Raw genomic sequence first — 22,728 nt, forward strand, 5'->3', positions numbered from 1 at the left:
GCAATACGATTCTGGCACATTTAAGGTGTTGGATCTGGATGAAGTGGAACTATTATAAAATAATCTACCATGTTACAGAGGTTGCCAGGTAAAGTAGAGTTTCTTTAGTTTTAAGTGGATTAAAATAGACCAGGATTGCTCATCCTCTGTACTGCCCACATTTTAGGCCCGATAATTCTTCACTGTAGGGGATTTTCTTGGGCATTGCAGGATGTTTAGACGCATCCCTGCTCTCTACCCACCAGAGGCCAGGAATACCTCCCCAGGTATGACGATCAAAAATGTCTCCAGGTATTGCCAAATGTTCCCCAGTGATGGGTAAAGCCAACCCAAGTACTGGGGCTAAAAGTTGATATTCCAAAGACAGTGCTTCTGAGTAGGTGGGTGAGCCCAGACAAGTTATGTAACATCTCCACACCTCAGTTTCCTCATCTGTAAAAGGAAGATAATAATATTCCCTACTTCACAGGATTGTTGTGAGGATTAAATAAGATAACGCCTATCCCCTGGGAAGAGCTCAATGTTAACCATTATCATTATTTTAACAATTCTATGCAATTTCATTTTTTTTTCCTTTCTGATTTCAGTTTAAATGCAGGTTAAAGATACAAACAATAGGAATCTATTTAAAGGGGGGACGTTTGAGTGCAGTTACACAATTACAGATGGAGATCTTTACTTATGTTTGAGTGGTCAGGTTATAGAAGCTCAAGTATTGCATAATTTTGAATCCCAATTTGCTAAACAGCTTTGGTTATTGCATAACATATTTTATTATCTTGCAAGTGGAGATTCCTAATTCATCTAAATTAAGGGCTGCTGCCAGATGACTCTTCTGTAAATATAACTGCTCTATTGTGTGTTTTGAAAGTCTTGACGTGATGCCTGGTCTTTCCCCTGGAGTTCTTCCTTCACCATTGGTCATATAAATATTATTGTAGTATTCATTGAAATAATAACAAAAGCTACCATTTTTAAGAGCAACTTACTGTGTGCCAAGATAAGTGCTTTCCATATATTATTATTTCACTCAATCCTCAAAACAATCTTAAAAATGAGGTGGGTATCTTAGAGAGACGAAGTTACTGTGTTCCAGCCAGCAAAGGTCAGAACGAGGCTGGAGCCCGGACTGGTGCCTTCACAGCCTATGCTCTTAAAATGCAACTTCATTATCAAGGCTCACAGAGCTAGCCTGAATTGATAATCATAACATATGCCCCTTTCTGAAACACATTCCACCCTACCCCCACCTCTCACATCATCATTCACTTTTCTTGCTTTTCCCCAGCCAGCTCAAAATACCTGGAGGGGAGTGGTTATAAAAGAACCATGCTCTGATCCATGGTTTGATCCATCACAAGTCAACCATGCTCTGATCCATCACAAGTCAAGCACAGTGATTTAAAAAGGGAGTGAGAGTGTGAGAGAGAGAGAGAGAGAGAGAGAGAGAGATACCACTCATTTCACATTAGTCTTAATGACACTCACTTCACATTAGCCTTAATGAGGACTAATAAAGGTTGTCTGGAAGCTGAAGGAGGGAAAGGCTGAATTCACAAATAGGGAAAGGTAGGAAGATTCATCCATTAAATAGGTGATTCTTCAAACGCATCCCAGGAATCCAATTCTTGCATAGAGTATGCATATTTTACTTCAAGGTAAGGAGTAAATTAGAAGAATAACACTGCTGCCAGAGGCGCCTTAAAGCTTATATTTTTGAGACAATTGCCAGTGGTGACCAAAAACTGAGAAATCAATGGAAACTAAGGTCAGAAAGTGTACCCTTGGAGGTCCTGGGAAGAAAAGTTACAAAGCTAGTTCAGAAACAGCAACCTTCTCATCACATAGTCTTGTGAGTCAGCGCAATTGGGCTAGGGTTTGAGAGGCCAGCAGGTTTGCTGGTTGGCCTTTGGCGGAAGAGATCACGTGGCCCAGGGTAAGTCACAAGCAGCTCTGAGCAAAGGGCAGGCAGACCATCCACTCATAGCTGCCAGGAGTTAGGCTGGAGGCAGCAGGAAGTCTGTGAGCGTTGTGGGAACTAAGAAGCTCATCAGCCCACAGCATTACAGTATTAAGCAGGGCCTCAGTGGTCGGCCCGTCCTGTCCTTTATCAACACATGACTCTTCCTCAGTATTCCCACCCACAGGTGTCCAACCTGTGTTTTGAAAGCTCCAGTGACTGGAAGCTCTTATTGTTCATAAATTAATAACTTGGCCATCCTTCAGTCTGTGTCCTTGTGAACGCTACAGCATGCTGGCTGTGGCACCGCCAGTCATATAAAAGAGATTAACGTCGATAAGGTTAATTATGTACATAAGTAAATTTACGAAGGTGCCTACCATATGCAGGCACTTTATAAATTTACTCAATGAATAATTTTGACAACAATGAAACAGATTAGGAAGGGGAGCCCCAGTGAGGTTAAATGTCTTTCTCACCCAAGCTCACACAAAATTAAGTGGGAATCACTCCTGGTCCAGCAGGCCCCCAAGCCACACTTTGTCTGCCACGGCAGGATTTTTGCTGTCAATTTCTAAACGTGGTTGGAAGAGTTTAGGATATACAGACTACAACAGAGAAAGGAGCCCATATAGATGAAGGCAGAATCTCCTGAAAGCATTGCTTGCAAGTAGCAATACTTACAGAGATGTCATCACTGAAGTCAATTTCATCCAAATCAAGGTATTCAGGGGCTTCCATCATTCTTCTTTGCACATTTTGAGTAAGGTCAAATCCTTATAAAGTCCTGGACCCGACAGAAGCACAAAAGAAAAGCAAAACGGTTAGCTGTTTTATAACCAAAAAGCACATTTATATTTAGACAAACAAAGTGAGAGAAGTCACTGGGTGCAAGGGCTGCCTTTGAGCACACTTCCTCCCTTTGAATGTCACCAGCTTGGCTCTCCAGAAGCAGTAAGCACAGCTCCTCCAGACTCCCCAGGAGGCTCCCTAGGGAGCAGCCATGGTCCTTCGCCGTATTGCATTTGTGCCCGGTTTGTCTTTGCCAGAGCAGTAACTCAGGTCAGATTCTCCCCTTGTGATCAATATTAAGATTGACCCAGCCCACATCCACCACTACACCTCGGGTGAATGCAGGGGCTTCGAGGATGGGGAGCAAACCTTGAAATCTTAGGACAACCATATTCAAATGTTTATGTGGGCATATCTTTGGATCCTGGGCACGAAGTAATGAATACTGGATCTGCACGGTAATAACACAAGGACAAGGCAGATACTAACTTACCAACAATAATGGATATTTCAGAATTTGTAGTACAACCTCCAGTTCACCCCCTCAGAAAAAGGATCTAAGCAGAGATTTAAACCACAGAGTTATTGCATCGCCCCCTGCTTCTAACAGCTTTGCCTGCCGATGCCAGAGTGACCCGACACAGGCGCCAGAATGTCCTCAGTCAGCACTTGCCTTGGGGCTGCCTGTGGCAGTTCTTTAAATCTGTCAAGGAAGATATATCACCTCCCAGTTCATTTTCCCATCACTTATCCTCATCACCATTGGCAGTGGCAGTGGTACCTACAGACGTCAGGAACAGAAATATAGACCTCCTGGCAGTGCCTTGGGGTGCAGTTATCTTCCGCAGAGCAAACTCTCAGATATCGAAAAAGATTCCATTTCCCGTAACTTGTCTTTCTTATTATAAAAACTGTCTTATGTACTCAGACTTGAGTATCCGAAATAATTTATTTTTTTCTCTTTCGGATCTCTAATGAAGGGGTACCTTGCCAAAGGGGAAGGCGTACCTTGCCAAAGAGTAAGGAGTACATTATTGGAAAGGGAAAATAAATCTAGGCTGATGAAAATGAGCTTATCGATATAAGATCAAGAATGTAAAAATACCTAGTTTTTAAAAGGAAACTAACTCTGAAGGCACTGATTTCTCATTTTGAGGTTTTTAAAAAATTTACAGAAATAGCATAATTGCGGCAAAGGGGGGAAACCACTCTCCGTTCCATACCTCAAACCCATGACTTGACTCAATTTTCAGCGCTTCCCCCTTCCTTCCCTTCCCACACGCATATACCATTTTTACATATTTTTAATTATAGTGGATATGGAGTTGATCCAAAAAAGAATTAGGATGCTACTACCATGTACAAATGTGATTATCCATTTAGAATAAATATTAAACGTTCTTCTGAAATCACAGTAAAGTTTAAAATAAAAAGAAAACCAATTAGGATGCTACTACCATGTACAAATGTGATTATCCATTTAGAATAAATATTAAATGTTCTTCTGAAATCACAGTAAAGTTTAAAATAAAAAGAAAACCAATTTGTCTCTGATACCTAAATTAAATTTTATTATTTATAGAAATATAAAAATTGGTTCTTAGACAAATTTCTTGGTGCAAAAATATATCACTTTTCCTCTAAGCCTCACAAAGCTTTTCAGAGAAAAACGTGCACACTCATACTTGCAAATTACTCAGAATAACTTTCTCTTCCATTCTGGTAGATTCTGAGACAATCCAGACTCTGGATTCCAACTTGTCAACTAACAGACTTTCTCCCAACCCAATTTCTTTGCACTAAGTCTGTACTCCACATTGAACTGTTGATTTACAGAATGCTCCCAAGGCTTTGGTGAACACAAAGATGATTCTGGGTGTCGGGATGGGGTACAGACAAGCGCAGTATCACCACAAACATGGAAACGCGAGATGAAGTAGAAAAACGTGAGTCAAAGCTGGGGACCAAGCGGATCTCTAAATATATGGAAATACAAAACTAAATACAAAATGCAAATGGACACACCTTAACTAAGCATATTAACAAGTAATTGTTGAGTCCCTGTTTGAGCTGTGTTTAACAACATGAAGAGCAATTTCCCTTTGAGCACAGACATTCTAATGGAACATATCCAGTGGATAATATAAATCATGACACCAAGGCACCAATCTTTATATTTGGATTTGCAGGTTGGTAATGAGATTGTTTATTCTACAGAACAGCATATAAGAGTTACAGCAGTGCCAGCCCATTATAGGAAGGTCATATTTATCTCAGTGGGTTGGATGGTCCTGCCTCAGACTAAGTGGTCCAAGGCATACAGGATTCTCCTTTACTTCCCGATGGACTCCCATATGTGGCCATCTCCTTTAACATGCCTTATTCTATCTACAACACAATTCCGTTTGTCTAGTTTCAATGCTTCTTTCTTTCAAGGTGCCACTTGGAAAGTATTACATCCTCATTTATAAGGTACAGAAATCCCTGTGGTTCACCAATCCTGGCCACATTCCCAACATCAATTGCTTCTTTTCACTGGAGGGTGAGTCCATGGTTGTCCCAGGGATCATTATATTGCCTCTTCCTTCCCCATCTGCCCTTCCACTGAGCACATAGCACCCTCGAGCACTCCCTTCTGAGGAATTGGGATGTGACTGGAGGGGATGAGGTCAGGTTTAGAGCAGCTGTTGCAAACAATCCAACATGATAAGGAAACTGAGCTGGGCTGTGGGTGCTTTTCTCATTGTGCTCGTCAGGCACTGCCTCACCCCACACACCCAGTGGGACCCAGCGAGTGGGACCCAGCGAGCCCCCGTTTCTGACTGTCACACAGGCACCGATGGAATGCACAGCTACAGAGGGCACAGACCAGAGGGCCAGGGGCCAAGTCTGGTCCACAGACGTGACGTGTTTGGCCCTAGCAGTATTTCCAAAAAATTGACTCTGTTGCCAACTTGTAGCCCTTTGGTGCTTTCACATAAGATTCTCGATTTCTGGCTTCACTTAAAAAATATCTGGAGGTCTGGGGGCACAGGTCTGCATTCTCCATGATAACAGTTGGCTATAGCTGAGCTGCAGCTGCCCTGTCTACGTGGCGTGTGCTCCCCAGCTCCCCCCGCACGCCCACCCCCCATCGGCTCTCCTCATCCACACATCCTGCCTGGCTCTGGGGGCATCTGAGTCTTTGACCCTTCAAAGGAATCCAGTATGAAACATGAATGCCATCCTCCTCCCTTTCCTTATTGGTGCCTTCTGCCAAACGCTATTTCCTTCATTTGTATTCTAACGTTGGATTTGTATTCTACGATTGTTTTAAATTCTCATACCACAACAGCAGTAAAACGAAATTTCTTACCAGTAAACCACCAGCATGTTACAATTTGTGCTTTTCTACAACCTCCATTTTATCTCTTAGTATGAGAAAAAGAAAACCTTCACAAACATAATAAAATGCTACGAGGCGGGGATTACATTTCCTTCGCTTTACAGCCTGAGGAAGAAGAGGTCCTTGCCTTGTTGTCATTGGCGTTATGCAGTTACACGGTGCCACTTCACTACTGTGACTGGGGGGAGGGCGGAAGCTGTGCCAATGACAAGCCCAGAAAAAGACCGAGACCATCCTCCATGTGGCCAGCCCGAAAGCTTGGATGTAAGAAGGCCAACCCTGCTCAAGGCCGGTGAGAGTGGGTTGACACCTCAATGGAAAATAGTTTTCAGCCTCCCCAGAAAGGGCAGTCCAGCTTAAAAGCCTTTACGTGAGATTTTTACTGCTACACATCATAGTTGCCCTGGACCCCTCTGGGACCTCAGAGCGCAGTCATTTATAAATTTGTACTGCAGCCTCATCCCACCAGCCCTGTGCCTGCAAGCTGCAGTCACTGGTCCCAGGTTCTCCGAGGACTTTCTCCCGTATTGCCACACCTCTCCCCTCAGCACACCTCTTACAGAGCTGTCCACCTCAGGTACTGCTGACTGGTTGAAATCATTCCATTTCAAGCTCAGTTGGGCTTTTAATTTCTCTTCATTGACATTGGCAAGTTTTAATGTGTTACGAACTGGAGTAGGTATGTCATGCGTTTAAGCTGTTTTTAAGTGCGGGGAGAGGTGACGGTAGAGATTGGGCAGGAGGTGGGAAAGCAGAGAAAGGGAAAGGAAACATTTTCCAATGGCTTAGCTCTACTACTTTGGGTCGGAAAACTGATAGGGAGGGAAAGAATACAAAAATTAGAATGTGAGGACACAGGCCTAGGTGGCTAGGACCCAAATGCCATGTAGAAGCTATTGGTGACACATCACACCCCTTCTCTTGATGTGCCCACGGCACTGCGAGAAACTTTACCCAAACTCCAAATTGAGGTCAGCTAGAGCAGGAAAAGACCAAAGAAGTAACGAGCGTCAACTGTGCCTAATGCCTGTAGGATTTTTCCTACTCTCACAGAGTTTTGATAAATTGCCAAGAACAGAAGTCCCTCTAGTGCCTATTAAAATGTACAGTAGAGGCCCTGGCCCTAATAGGTCTATCAACACCGTGTCACCTTCTCATGGGTGACCTCAGTGATGGCCCAACTGCTTCCTTCAAGAGAAGATTCAATTTAGGGAAAAGCTCCAAGTAACTAGGAGTCCAACTGAATAATAAAAAAGTAGGCATCGATTTAAAAAAATAGCCTCCCCCCTCTAGTGTTAGGATTTTCAGGCGACATTTAAAATTTTTTTTTATAGTGACTTGAAAACTGACTCTGAAAATAATTCCAAATGAAGACTTACAAAAATCTGTTGGGTAATGGCTTGGAGTGGCCGACAGAATTTCTTTGAGAAACTGCCCTCGTTTAATGTACACAGTCTGGTGTGCTTGGCTCATAAAAGGCTCACTGATTTGTAACTACAGTCACAGATCACATAAATTGCTCTACTGAAATTCTTCTTAAAATGAATTGCCTCACTCCAATTTATAAAGAGTCAGCATGGACTCATTCTGAAGGCTCACGTTACACAGATTTCTCCTCTTCTGCCAAAGTCACTATTGCTACATTTACCAGTGTACTAGGAGGCCTGGTAATTAAAAGTAAGTTGGGCTTGTCAAAATAAATGAGCAGGGTACATTCGGTGATGAGGTAACCTCGGTTGATTTGCATTACAACTTCTTTCTTTACTCTTTAATTCACCAATACTTGGGAAAACACAGCAGCTGCCTACACCCTCACACACACACACTTGGCCAGATTTGTACTGGGATACATTTTCAGTTTGGAAGCCTACACATAGATACTGAACTTCCTTTCATATAACAAGAGTTCAAAAAAAAAAAAAAAATCACAAACTACGTACTGGAAGGCTTGGGTGGAAAAAAGTGGAATATATGAAATGTTGTCCCCAGTTGGCTCGGTAGCTTGGCTGGCAAGAAAGCAACTCATTCCAAATGTTGGACTCAGTTTCTTTCACTCTTTGATTCAACAGTGGCCAGAAGCATGGCAGTCACTAAATGCCTAGTCTTGAAGCAGAAAAATGATAGAGGCAAGAAATTTCTACTGGAAAGAGGTAACTGAAGGAGCGCCAAGAAGTACATACGAGGAGAAAAGGGAAAAGCACAAGCTGTGTAGACTTCATCCCCTTCTTCATTTATGGAATATTCCCGCATGTACATGCTGGGTAAGACCAACACTACTCTCCACGCCAGTATGCGGCATTCAGTACAAGGGGGAAATAGACAAGAAAACAAGCCGTTACAATGTACTGTGGTCCTACCTAGAGGGGTGAGATAGGGAGGGTGGGAGGGAGATGCAAGAGGGAGGGGATATGGGGATATATGTATACGGACAGCTGACTCACTTTGCTATACAACAGCAAGTAACACAACAGTGTAAAGCAATTATACACCAATAAAGATGTTAAAAAAATGCCTCTGTGAAGAGAAAAATGAAATCAATATTTAAATAATAAAAGATACAATGTATGTTTTCTAGGAATTCAAAAAACAAATGTATACTGTGGTCCCTGCTGAGACAAATAAATACACAGGAACCTGAGTCACTTAACCTAGACCTTGGAGAGGAGGGAAGTGTGACTGGTACAGGTGAGGTCTAAGCTGAAAGCTGAAGGGTGAGGATACAAATGGTGAGGGAGTCAAAGGGGCAGGACGAAGTGTTCTAGGTAGAGTTACAGCACGGGCAAAGGCCTGGAGGGGAGAATTCTGAAGCAGGATTTCCAGAAGAATGGGTAACACTGATTTAACACCTGTTGCTGGTTTTGCTTCAAAAAAGGGGTTTTAAAGGGTGATGGCCAGGGTGGATGGGTAAGCACAGCAGTCAGGAAGGTATTTCCAAAGCCAGAGTGTAAACAGAGCACGTGTTGGAACACCAACTTTTCTGGCATGTTTGGAGAAAGTACAAGCGAGTATTTGCTATCAAACAGGAGACTTCAATGTACAGTAACATATTGAGCTTGCTCCAGCTTGGGGGCAAGGGGAGCTGCATTTCCTGTTTGAATGCTCACAAACATTTGTGAAGCAAAACTTCTTAGCAGGGGCTAGGTCTGGGCGCCTTTACGTATACTCTCTCCTGTGCGTCTCATGAAGACTGGGAGACAAATATCTTTACAACCTCCTTTGTGGAGGTAAGGAAACCAAGGCTCAGTGAGGTTCTGTGATCGCCTCACACACGGGGCTTCTGGTGATACGTCTATCTTGCCCCCTTATTTCAGCTTGCCAAAACTGCAGGGGTAAGGTAACACTTCGCCCGTATCAAACATTTTATTGTTTTCAAATCACCTTAAATATTTTTTTTACCTTTCTTGAGTACAACTCTGTGAGAGGGAGGCAGAGGGTGTCTATCGCAGTTTGCAATCATATCTTTCCTATTCTGAAGACATCAAAACTCAGGAATGTGTCGGCCAAGGTTATGTATTCCTAAATAGGGGCAAAGCCAGCTCAGGCAAACCACTTCCCGATAGCAAGTCCAGAGCTCTTCTGATTTACCCGCTAGACTGTTCTGAAACATGGCCGTGGCTCCGAACCATCTAGGCCAGAATTCCACAGGCATCCTCAGTCCTGAACTGTACTGTTTTGGGTGTTCACAGACCATAACTCCAAATTGCTCTTTCCTCTCTCCAGCAGAGTCTAAAGAGAATGGTATAGGCATGAGAATCATTAAAGAAAAGTGTATAGACCTTTGTGAACCTAACATACCTTATCCACAGGTGTCCCTGAACTGGCCAGTAAAGCATTGTATTCCACAGTCAACTGATTTAATACCTCAACTTCATCTTCAAAGAAAATTTGATTATGACCATCTTTCCTTATGTCTTATTGAAAAGGCAAGTAAAATACCACTGCACTAGGGAGCCTCATTCTAGAGGACTGTTCTGACAAAATCCTATAAAGGTTGGTCTTTCTGTAGTTTTTCAAAAAATTGAAGTATATTTGGTTTAAAATATGGTCTTTTTCATTGTGAGCCCTAGCTTGTAGTTTAAAATTCTTGCAAATGATTTGGGGTTATTTCATTATTTCTAAAATCTGTCACTGAGAATGAACTAACTTATACCAGAACTTTAGAGACTGAAAGGACCTTAGTTTTTAAGCTCTGAGGCAAAGGTACTTTTAAATTTGTGTGTGTGTGTGTGTGTGTGTGTGTGTGTGTGTGTGTGTGTGAGTGATTTAAACTGAGTTTAATATTTAAAATTCTTTTTGGAAGAGGAAGCGAAGAATCCATGCTCACAGTACCTGAACAAAAGAAGATAAAAGAATGTAGAATGGAAGAAAAATATAAACACATGTTAATACAAGGAAATATGTATTGTGTTCAGTTCTGGATGCCTCGACTTAAGAAGGCCACAGGCAAACCAGAATATGCCAAGACAGAGCAAGGACGTCAAGACAGCCAGTGGCTGGCAAACTCTGCCTCATGTGACATAGCTAAGGAAATATCTAACTTGGAGAAAAGCACTCCTCTCTCTCTAAGAATCTAAAAAGCCATCGGGTAAAAGGAGGATTTGCCTTCAAGGGTAGGAAACTTTTTGGAGGAAGTTTCAGGGATGCCAGTCTCAGCAAATACTTCTTAATAATGGCATAAATGGAATGGGCTCCTTGGTAAGATTGCAACCACCCCAGCAAGAAACTGTTCCTTTAGAGGTTTGGAGAGATGTTCTGAGGGAGAAAGATGAGAATCCTGCATTGGAAAGGAGGAACAGATGACCTTCTAAGTCAGAGATTCTGTGCAGTCCTGATCCAGGACCTCAGGACCGTCCTGACCAACTCTGACCCCTCTCCAAGGTGCTACCATGACAACCTTTGTAGAACTTCCTTTATCCTATTTCAGCTGCCATCCTGATCCCACCAGGAATGCGAATGAAATATGGAGGTTAAGGGAGAGGAAAAGAGAGAGAGAGAGCCAGAGAGTTAAAGGCAGAATAATTTTAAAAAGCGAACTGGAATGTTGTTCATTCAGTGAGAATACCATTTACTCTCTGTTGTAGATGAAAACTTATCAATTCCACAAGGACAAAACTATGACCTAATGAGGCCCAAGCAAAAAGAAAATATCTGGGAAGGAAAAGGAAACATTTTTAGCACTGGGAAGTTGAGCCTGGGCGTATGCCAACTGTGTCCTGCACTGGCTTCTGGAAAGGAACTATGGAACTGGATCCCTTACCCAGTTATGTACCGGAAACTCTCCAAATTCAAGTTCCAGATTTTTGGCGCACCTGAAGTGGTCATGCTTTACTCTTGATTTTGCAAAGATTGCTTGATTTCTACAGTGGATTTGTTTGGCAATTATTATTGAGAATGTATGCAGCACAGATGACAATCCTGATTCTCATTTTAGAGAGAAGTAGACAAAACAGCACTGTGCATGGGAGCATTAAAGACTACATCAGGAGTCAGTTATCTTGGCTTCGTTCTCATACCTCTCATCGTTTGTGAGCATTAAACTTCTGAGTAACCCTAGACCAGTGGTTCTCAAAGTTCAGCCTGCAAAAGAATCAACCAGAAGGCTTATTAAAACAAATTGCTGGGTCCAACCCTGAGAGTTTCTGGTTCAGTAGGTCTGGGTTGGGGCCTGAGAATTTACATGTCTAACAAGTTCCCAGATGACGCTGATTCTGCTGGTCCCAGAACCCCATTTGAGAACTACTACCTAAGATCAATGGCTGATCCCAGCCCTGGCTACATCTGCACTTAATTAAAAGATGGTGACCTCTTCCCCACATCCTCCATCTCCACAGATGTTAACTTCATTATACAGGATCCATGCCTAGTGCCCTTCTGATTAAACTTCCTCAGTGGACTCAACTAAGCATTTCCCATGAAGACCACCCAGAAACCTCAGAAGGTCTTAAGTCTGTGTGTGTGTGTGTGTGTGTGTGTGTGTGTGTGTGTGTGTGTGTGTATTTTGATTCCCAGTGCTATACAAGGGACAGACATTGGCCTACCAAACCCTACAAAATTTGGGCCTTGGTTACTTTAAAAATTCCCTTCTCGGTAGCACTTCATGGCAACATGGATGTTCTAAGTTTCTCCTGTTAATGAGATCCAGGTTTATAATTTTAGATGCAGCCTTTTCAGAGCAAGAATCTCTATTTAGGAATATCCATTCACTAGAACTACAATATAGTAAATCCTATGTCTACTATTAAAAAGAAAATGAAAAAATACAAGAATTGAATAAGAATTAGCTTAAAAATCCAATGCTTATACAATATGTATGCATCATAAGATATTTAAAATTATTAATCATTGAATTTGAAGCAGTTCAAATGGCTACACTGGCTAACTAAAAAATAAAATCCTGGTCATGTGTTTTAAATTATAATGTGCTTATTTTTATTAAAACAAAATTCAGAAAACAGATTATTATGGATATTTTATCAATTCTTCCAATTAAAATGTACAAATTTAATAACCAAAACAGAAAACAAACTCTTTGTAAAATAAATATCCCTTTTTTTCTGAAGAGGAGTATAGCTTGATATTTAGGTGATTAAGTAAGAAGCGTAGGCTAAATGTCTGTAGTAACCAAATATTTGCACATCTGTACATACACACAGGTATGATTTGGCAAGCACTAATTCTTTCATCCAATTCTTTTACCTAGCCCGAATTTACTAAAGATACTTAGAGGAAGGAAAGTGATCAAAATCTATTTCTGGCTTAGATGAGGTACCACAATTGACAGTGCAAAAACTGAACATTGCATACTTAACTAATACATTTCCAATATGTGTCAAAGCATTTCAAGAAAAACATAAGATGAAAACACAAGATTACTGTTAAGTACCTTTAGGAATTCAGCTGGGACATGTGATCCTCAGTTTCCACAATATGCTATTTTTTAACACAGTATCTTACACAGAGTAAATACTTAATCAATTGTTTGTTGAGTTCACTTCCAGACTGTGATCACTGTTGAGTCATCAAGAATTTCTACACTAAAAACTGTGGTATTGTCTAGAATAACAAACGTTGAGATGACTGTTTTTTCCTCCACTTACAATAACCTTGTGTTCATATATCTTCTTCTTGCACAGTTTCCCTCAGAAGTTTTTTTTGAGGAAGTGTCAATCATCTAGTCCCTCTTTCAGAAACTGTAATATCTATTGATGAGGCCTATGGGGACGTCAGCTGAACCTTCCATTGATAGGGTCTGTTTCCCAAAGACTAAAACAGAGTTTTTTCCCAGTAAGCATTTAGAGAGAGAATAACATTCGCAGGCTGTGGTGTGGGTTTTTCCGCTTTGGCATCACAGAAGGACATCAACTTCATTTTGTAATTCACCAGCATAAGCAGGAAAGGACTGAGAGCAGAGAAGCCTGAAGAGAGGGCTGTGAGAACAGCTGGAAAAAGGGCACAGGCTGCCAAAGTCTTTCAAGAAATAGACTAAGACAAAGTGAGAACTCCAAAGTGGAGTGATCAGCCACATTAATAAAATACTAAACTTGGCCCCTCTTAGGATTTCAATTTCTGAATCACCATCTCCAATCCAGATGTCACCACATGTCATCTTCTTTCTTTCTGAAAGCAGAAGAGACATCCAGAAACAGACAAAGACTAAGATGGCTAAAGGAAGATTATCAATCAGAACCCAAAATACTTTCCCATAGTAAAACTCTACTTGCTGGTTTCCAAAGTCAATTAGGCAATCCATGTGAATCCTGTTAGGAGACAAGGGGTCTGCATCATTTGCTGCATTCAGGTATTCTGATTTTCTAGAATAAGGTAAAACTGGGAGGTACACTGCCATGCCAGCCATCCAAAGTGCAGGAACCACCTTCAAGGAATGCTTCTGATGGTCCGGCTTTGGAGGCTCACTAAAGGGCTGGACAGTCTGGTAAAGCTTCTGGTGGCAGAGCGATGCAAAGTGTAACATGAACTAGATGGCCAGGAAGTCGTCAGGGCTGCCATGAAGTGTAGAACTTGGCAGCCAGCGGAATCCGACATGAAACCAGGAGAATAAACTATTTTTATGACATTCGCCACCAAGTTTTTAACGAGGTGGACAAATATAAGACTGAAAATCAGAAGAAAGGATGTCTCTAAACGCCCAGTCATACATTTCCTTGTAGAATAAAATAAACACATGTTTCCAACAAAGCTCACAAGGATTAGAAGGGGGCAAGCAATGATCTCAAGCACATCTGCAGAGGGCTTCATGGTAAATGGCAAATCAGTGAGCTCAGACGTCTTCTTCTTCAGTTTGAGTCATTAGGCACTTGAAACACTTTTAAGAAGTCTTTAGTGAGAAGACCTGGGTTTTTCTAATTCACTACGTTGACACAACCCTCACCCTAAGAGTTCGGAGATGGTCTGTAACAGAATTCTGCTTGCTCCAGTGCTGAGCTGCCGGAAACAAAACAGCTTCTCGAGAGGATTCTGTTTTATCATCTCTGGGGATGTAACTATAACGAGAAAGTGCTAGGTATCATCACTTCATTAGAAGTTCTCAGAAATGTATTTATAGCACTGTAATGAGGGAGAGAACAAAATTAAATTTGTGACAGCAAAAGAAAGGTAGCCAGAGGCTGAAATGACCCTCTCCACTCATAAAAAATATTAAAGAAGTGAGGGTGTCTGAATAACAATGAAGATTTCCAAATAACAAAATTACATATTTTGTTATTATAATATATTTTGTTATTATATATGACATTATTTAATGTCAAAATTATATATTTTGACATTAATAACGTGATAGAGATTTATGAAGTATAGCAGTTTTCTAATTCCTCTACCATTTTTGCAAAGCAGATGTACTATGACCTGTTCTGATGATCTCTTGGGGTTAGGATTACAAAAGAGATGATAGAAAATACTGTGCTGCCACAGGGAAGGGAATAAAGAAGACAGGGAGGGAGAGAGGGAGGAAGGAAAGAAGGAAGGAAGGAAGCAAGGGAGGGAAAAGGGAAGGGAGGAAGGAAGACATTTTTATAAACATGGGCATTACGTCCAAGACCAAATCTTTTTTTTTTTTTTTTTTTTTTTTTTTGTGGTACACGGGCCTCTCACTGTTGTGGCCTCTCCCGTTGCGGAGCACAGGCTCCGGACACGCAGGCTCAGCGGCCATGGCTCATGGGCCCAGCCACTCCGCGGCATGTGGGATCTTCCCGGACCGGGGCACAAACCCGTATTCCCTGCATCGGCAGGCGGACTCTCAACCACTGCGCCACCAGGGAAGCCCCAAGACCAAATCTTTAAACTACTGGTTAAAGAAACAGTCTGATAATTTGGAAGTCATTAGGGAGACCCCACCCAACCGCCAACTGGGCACAAGAGGCTAGGAAAAGATTTCTGTCCTAAGTATGACTGCAGAGTACAGAGTAAGGACAGAAAAACGTCATTGAAACACGCTGCTCAAGTAATCACTTTCTGGATGAATTCTGTTGCCCATTCTGAAGACAAACAATTTTCCCTCTACTCTATTTGCTTGTAAGTTTCTCTGTCAATCATCGTATCCTGTATGATACCGTCACAACACATGCTTCACTCTGACCCAGTGGTGCTCTGGAACCAGCTTGCCCTGACTTGAGTGACTGTGCACATCTCTCCCCAACTCTGTGCTCAGTGACTGCACGTTGGAAGCTTGAAATTGGGCATGCTGAGAGTACTTATACCATGGAAATTAGCAAACGCTGCACCTCAGGGCTTTTGGTGGGGGAAGAGTTGTTTTAATCGGACAATACTGGCCTGACCAAAAAATACAGATTAGAGTGATAATAAATTAGCTGGTGTTTTACCTACATAAGGATGAGCTCAGTATTAGGTACCCACCAGCCCTTTTAATAAGGGTATGGGTAAGAGGTTTACAGCAGTGTTAACAAGTAGGATAGCTGGACCTTGCAATTCCACTGAGGAGAGGTGGAGTTTGGGAGCTGACACTTCCTATTAACCCCCTTATCCCCAGTTGCCTCTTAAGACAGGTAGCCAACTCAGAGTCCCCACACCACATTTTTCTTCCCTAAGAAACATCCATTACCTCACTGTCAGCTGCAGTCAGTCAAACAGGCACCCCTGAGTTTATACTAATAACAGTGATAATAATATAGTGATAACACAATAATAATGCTCATACTGGTTACTGTTTAACACCAGTTTGAACCAGACATTGTATTGGTGTTTTGCTTTAATAAATGTCACCTCATTTAATCCTTAATATCATTTTTATGTCACTGCTGAGAAAACAAGACCAGAGACAAAAGTAAATTGCTCAAAGCCGCTAAGTAATGGAGACAGGAATCAAAGCCAGGTATGAGTGATTCCAAAACTACTGCCTCTCCAAGCTGTGGAGATGGTGGATTTTCTGTTGACCGTTCTCGATCTTTCCCTAATCATTTACAATTGGTACACCCAATTGTCGAGGCTATAGAGCCTATAATACACTTCTCTTGAGAAAAGTTTTCTCGGGTTTATAATACACAAGTCATGCAGATTTTTGGATAGCAGTTAGCCTTCTCCATTCTCCTTCAATAATAATAATACACATTATGGGCATTTACGCTTCTGCATCTCAGAAAGATCTTTAAAGACTCTGTATACCAGTTCAAGATGCCTTACTTGCAACAGGAAAGGGCTGTTCCCAGCAGTAGTGAGACCCCCATTCCTGACTATGTTTAAGCAGAGGCACAGTGACTGCCTGGAGTGAGTGGGTAGATGAGCGAAACACAACCCTAAACGGCAGACAACATACAGCCCACCTTAACGTGAGATTTAATTCGGGGTAATGAATTAAGAAATTATGTGATGCTATTTCTTAAACATGCCCTCATAGGAACAATTTGTGGCAAATACTACTGACTTAGAGCTGACGGCTAAGGGTAAAAAACGTTTTTCAAACTTCCCTCTCTAAAGGCTTACATAAACGTTTGTTTTTCAGAGGATTAGCAAACATGTAATATGTTCCTTTGCATTAGAGAAAAAGTGTAAAATATAAATGTCACTCTTTTCCTTCGGGGCTATTTATATACTAGAAAAACAGCACACATTAAAATATAAGGGGAGTAAAATTAATTTTTCTGAATGTGGGCTTGACTGATGCATACTACTTTTGTTAACTAAGGCGCAGTATGGCTAAAGAGGAACCTTCGTAAGACTGCCTCAAGAACTATCTTGCGCTCAGCACAGCACTGGACTCCAAGGACGATGCACAGGGGTGGAAGCCACTGTCCCTGCTTTCAAGAGGCATGTGGTCTAGTTGTAAGAACACAGTGTTGCATAATACATGTTATATATATTATATGATGTAACATGTATGTATACATACATGTATATATTTCTTATAAGATATATTTAAATAAATTATTTACTAATAATCAATAAATTGTGAAGAATACAATGTAATGTAATAAACTGTGTGGTCATGAGTACAAGAATAAAACACTCAGAGAAGAGAGGGACCCATGTGGGCAGAACTATTTTTAATCTCCAGTTCACAGGAAAGGAAACTGAAGCTTGGAGAAGTTAAGCCACTTGCCCTCACCAGCAGGAAGAGGTGGCACTGAACTCCAGACCTCTTGCTTTCGACAACTCTTTTTGAAAGGGAAAGGGAAGGGGAAAAGTGAAGTTGACTGACTTGTGAAGCAGAGGTGCTAAGAAACCTGGATGTCGACTCCAAGGCTCCCCAGGAAGGGCAGTGCTGAGCTCCCGATGGCAGAAATCTCATTTCTGAGAGGCACAAACACGGCCCACGGCAGGGGGACCCAGGAAGCCCTCCCGCGTCCTCCTCCTCCAAGGACCGCATCCTCCCCCAAGGAAGGTAACTGTCACGTGTACACTTCAAGAAGGAAAGAAAAAAATTCTTCCTTTGGAAACAAAACTTTGGTTCTGCCAATCCAACTTCACTGGGGTCATTTGAGAACTGAGGCGTTCAAAGGTTCTCCATGGCTTCCATTTACTTTGGCATAAGATTTAACAGAAAAAGAACTAAGGGAGAATTTATATGGCCCAGGCTGTTTTCCAAGTTGCAAACAGCTAAAGTTATTTAGAATTTACTTTAACTCGCAATCACAAGTAAAGTGGTACAGATGTAAATGCTTTCCGTGTGGCTTAAGGCAATCTAGGTTTCCTCAAGTGCACGTGTGCAGTTCTAATAGTAAAGATTTGGATTCGAAAGCTCAAAGTACTTCGGGTTCCTCTTGATTAGAGGCTGCTGTTACTTTATGCAACGTTGGGTCGGAGGAGAAGAAATAAAACACTGCCTTCCTTTGGGCATTAAGTTCTCACAGTAGCGCTAAGATAAACAAATCTTGCAGGCTGAGGGAAGGGCATTTACTCCTTTAAATTGAGTATGTAATATAAATAAATATCTTTTAAGAAGAGATGCTTGAAACTTGATTCTAAGTCTGAATCTACACGAGGGCACTAGTTTATTTTAATGATCAGTATAGCTCGTATCGGGGAGGGCACGCCTTCTGGAGAGCAGCGCTGCTCTAACCAAGCAGGATAATTGACTAAGTCACAGAAAGATGCTGCTTGAAATTGTCTGATTTGTTCACTGGCCAGGAACAAACTGATATTTGCATTTTTATATATAACAAAATGGAGGGAATTACCAAATCTTTTCTCTTGTAATCAATGGCTGCCTGAAGGTTTTTTTCAATTCTCTCTTAAGGCAGTGATTTTGTGACTGGCCTGGGTAGGACTGAAAACCCCCTAGCTCCAAATTAGAAGTGAATAGAGAGGAACTTCAGGCTGGCTGCGGCCAGAGCAATTAAACGGTAATTGCCTTCTAGATATACTAATGTTGCTAATTATATTAGTGTGCTGAGTGCTGGGAAATGTGGATAAGAGCTCCAGGCCACTCTGGTGGGGAAAGGGAACTAAGATTGATTAAGCCTGGCACTGAGCTGGACCCTTCACATACGCGTTCTCTCCTGAAATCCTCACAGTAAGCTATGAGGAATTATTAGCTTCAATAAAGCTGAGTAACTTGCCCACTGGTTCCAGTCGTACGTGACTGAATCAGGAGGCCCACCAGGGTTATGTGGCTCCAAAGAGCAGTGGGTTGGCAGGGCCTTGAGCGAGAATGGGGAGAAATACTGGATTCAAAACTGGAAAAAATGTGGTAGCAGAGAAAGCTGAGAGAATCTGACAACGAGGCCATGAAGAAAAAGTCTGCAAGTTTGAGGGCCCTGGTGGTGTCTTTCCTTGCTGTATGTGGAAAGGAAGGGCCCAGGATGGGGTAGATTTGTGGGCAGAACTTGGGGAAGCCTCTCCATTAGAATACAGGAGGGCAGAAGGGGAAGACCTGCCACTGGAAGAAGAAGAGTGGCCCCTGGATGTCTGAGGCTGAAAGGCCGGGGAACCAGGAAGTAAAGTAGAGGGCAGTACCTATACATGACACTCTCTAGGCCAATCTATGAGAATGACAAAGTCTGTCCCTAGGAACCCGAAGCCAGAAGACCTGGGTTAAATCATGTATGGATTGTGAAAGGTTTGTCAGGTCATATCTGCTCTGAGCCTCAGATGCCTAATAAGGGGTTTCCCAGAGACAATGAAATATATATAGCCATGTATGTACGTGTGTGTGTGTGTGTGTGTGTGTGTGTGTGTGTGTGTATAAACAAGCACACACATATGTACACACATATATGTTTGTATGCATGTATATGTTTATGTTTATCCACTCACAGTGAGGTGTATGTAAGGTGTGTGTAACAAGGTGATCACAGGTCAAACGAAATCGTGAACCCAGTCGGAAGGCTGCAACGTGTTATGTAACTGCTAGTTTTCTGTGACTGGTTCCTAAAATCGTAAGACAGTCATAGAGGTGTTTCCTGCTTGTGACTGGAAGGTGCTACGTGGCTCTTTGCCAAAGGCTGGAATTCTAAACGCACTGTCTTTGCAGCATAAGCTCAGTTCCTTGGCAGGCAGTTGTGGGAAATTCCCCCAGCCTCTGCAGGCCTGACTGCAGCCCTGAGCCCCTTGGTCTCCATCTCCACTCTATCCTCTAAAGACTAAACCCATCTCTGGCTTTTTGCACCTGACCACACACATCCTCAAGTCTCACCAACCCTACAAATAAAACCCATCCCAGCTTTGGATTCCATCCCATCTTTTCTCTCCTTCTACCCAGACATCTCAAGGGGGACATCTACATACATTCACTGTTGCCATTTTCATGTCTCCTTTTACTTCTTAACCCACCACAATTTTCTACTTCTGTATCCTTTAAAAATTATTTAGAACAAGATCAGCTCCTACCACTAAATCCAATAACACCTGAACCTGTCCGACATTCTTTCTCTTTTTCCTTTAAGAGTCTAATTTTTTTCCTCCCTATAGGTCAAAGGTCTTGGTCCACTGCTCTTCCCATTCAACCACTGACCCCTGCACAGGGGTCACCTGTACAGGTATCCACCTGTTCCTTGATATCACTACGTGGATGCCCGCAGGCTCCCCACCTCAAACTTGACCTTACTTGGCAACACCATCATCCTCCACTTGGCTGAGGTTAGAGACTTGGGTATTATTCCTGGGCCTTCCCTCTCCCTCATCCCCTCTCCCTCGCCTGTACATTCAAACATCCCATCAAGTAAAATTTTATCCTTTCCATCCTTCTTACCATTTTTTAACATACAGCTTCCCATTGTTTCTTGCTTGAATGAATTTGAGAAGGACAAAACTAAAGGCAGGGAAACTGGTACATTTTGGCTTCTTCAAAATCATTCTCTGAGTCTACACCACTTGTAACACAAAAATGGCCTTGACACTTTCCTACTGAAAATGCTTTGGTGCTTTCCAAAGTCCACAGGGCGGAGAGCCAGTTCCTCCACCAGGCACATGAAGGCCCTCATGGGGTGGGGGGGGGTGCCTGCCTACTGTTCAGCTCCTCCAGATGCCTGGCTCACACCAGAAACTGACATGACACTGGCATCCTGTGCACACTCCATGCTGTTCCTTGTCCCGGGTTCCAGCTTAGGCTGATGGCTCTGTGTACACCCTTTTCCTCTCATGACCGCCACTCCTAACCATCCAAACCCCTACCTTTGGCTATTCAGTTACCAATCAGTGGTGCAATCACTTGCCTATTTACTATAGATCCACTCTCTCAGGTAACTGGACTTCCTAAGCACCGTTGCCAGCTGAGTGGCTTCCTGGTGGGTCCAGCTAAGGGAAGATTCGGGCAGATTAGAGGGCAGCACTCTCTCTCTCTCTCTCTATCTCTCTCTCTCTCTCTTTCTCACACACACACACCCTTGCCCTGCTACAGGCGGTGTCTCCTGCATATCATCAGCTCCCACAAGGCAGCACCACTAGCATCATTCTTATTACTCTCTATTGTGCTAGAAGGCCCTAATTTGTGGGTGGTAATGGACCTCTTTCCTTTATCCTCTCAGCCCTTGGGGTGGTAGTGGCATTCCTGCTTTTGCTAATCTCAGGATTGCCTTATCGTGCTTAGTCTCGTGTCTCAACTCTTCCAGCACCAGAGTAACTAGGGCCCTATTTTAATTTCCCGCTGTTTGAAGTACCTACAGTGGTTTCTGTTTATTCTGACTTGACCTTGACTAGTTCACTCTGTTTACTCTTTAAGCTTATTCTTTAAAGACTCAACTGAGGGGTTACTTAGGAAGTAACTCCTAAGGAAGCATTCAAACCTACACCTGACTTCGAGTTTAGATTATTTCCTGCCCCTTCCTTCTCTGCAAAGTTTCTGAGCAAATCACATTCAGTGTACACAGCATAACTTAATATTATTATCTGCTCACACATTTGCCTCCCCCATGATAAGATCCTTTGTCTTGTTCACCATAATCCACAGTGCTCAGCAGAGTTTGGCATATGGAAGGCACTCAAGAATTTGTTGAATGAATGAAAAAGCTCACTGAATGAAACAAGAGAACCAAAGATTTTTTATAAGAAGTTAACTTCAGCTTAGCCACAAAAGGTATCCAAAATTTTCCACACTGGTACTGTAGAAAAGTCTTACCACAAAACAAATCATACTTTTATATTTTAAAATAAACATAGGACATACTGCATTTGGGGGAATGACATGTATCATAAAATCAAAGTCATAACTCCATAAAATGTAGGGTTCATAGTTCCAAAAAGTTCAGACAGGGAATTGGGGAAAGTTAGAAAAAGATGGACATCTGACAACATGAACACTCCAAACAAGACTGACCAAGGGTCAGGGAGGGCAACAAAGCAGGCAGGAACCCAAGGGGAAAAACCCCCACCACTAATACAAATGACAGGTTCTTCTGAGATTGATTTTATGTTCAAACTGATTTCATGTTCAAACTCTAGCCTTACCCAAATGTCTTATATGTACCTCTTTTTACTACTATTCTCCTCTGTGTTTCCTTTCACTAGGGAGAGCCATTGAAGGCTACTATTTAAAAAATTATTGAATAGAAGGGAACTTCCTCAACTAAATAGAGAATACTTACAAAATCTTATAGCTAGTACCATAATTAAGGGTGAGAAACTCAAAGCCTTCTCACTAAGATCAAAAACAAGGAAAGGATGTCCCCTCTCACTGCTCATTTTC

General features: G+C 42.2%; 1 protein-coding gene and 1 pseudogene across 4 annotated transcripts in view; both read right to left on the reverse strand.

Annotated features, from left to right (window-relative positions):
* Positions 1-22,728, reverse strand: part of SNCAIP (synuclein alpha interacting protein) — a 149,854-nt gene that overhangs the window by 71,707 nt on the left and 55,419 nt on the right. For 3 of the 4 annotated variants that reach the window (XM_049707173.1, XM_012532169.3, XM_049707172.1), the window contains exon 2: positions 2,645-2,747. In XM_049707173.1, the coding sequence (XP_049563130.1) occupies positions 2,645-2,704 (60 nt within the window). In that variant the 5' untranslated portion in view covers positions 2,705-2,747. Of the gene's footprint in view, positions 1-2,644; positions 2,752-22,728 lie in introns of those variants that run through there. The other variant, XM_033423730.2, reaches the window with a different exon arrangement.
* LOC117200548 (uncharacterized) lies at positions 13,395-14,620 on the reverse strand (annotated as a pseudogene).

Source organism: Orcinus orca, chromosome 3, assembly GCF_937001465.1.
Source record: "Orcinus orca chromosome 3, mOrcOrc1.1, whole genome shotgun sequence".
Taxonomy (NCBI): Eukaryota; Metazoa; Chordata; class Mammalia; order Artiodactyla; family Delphinidae; genus Orcinus; species Orcinus orca.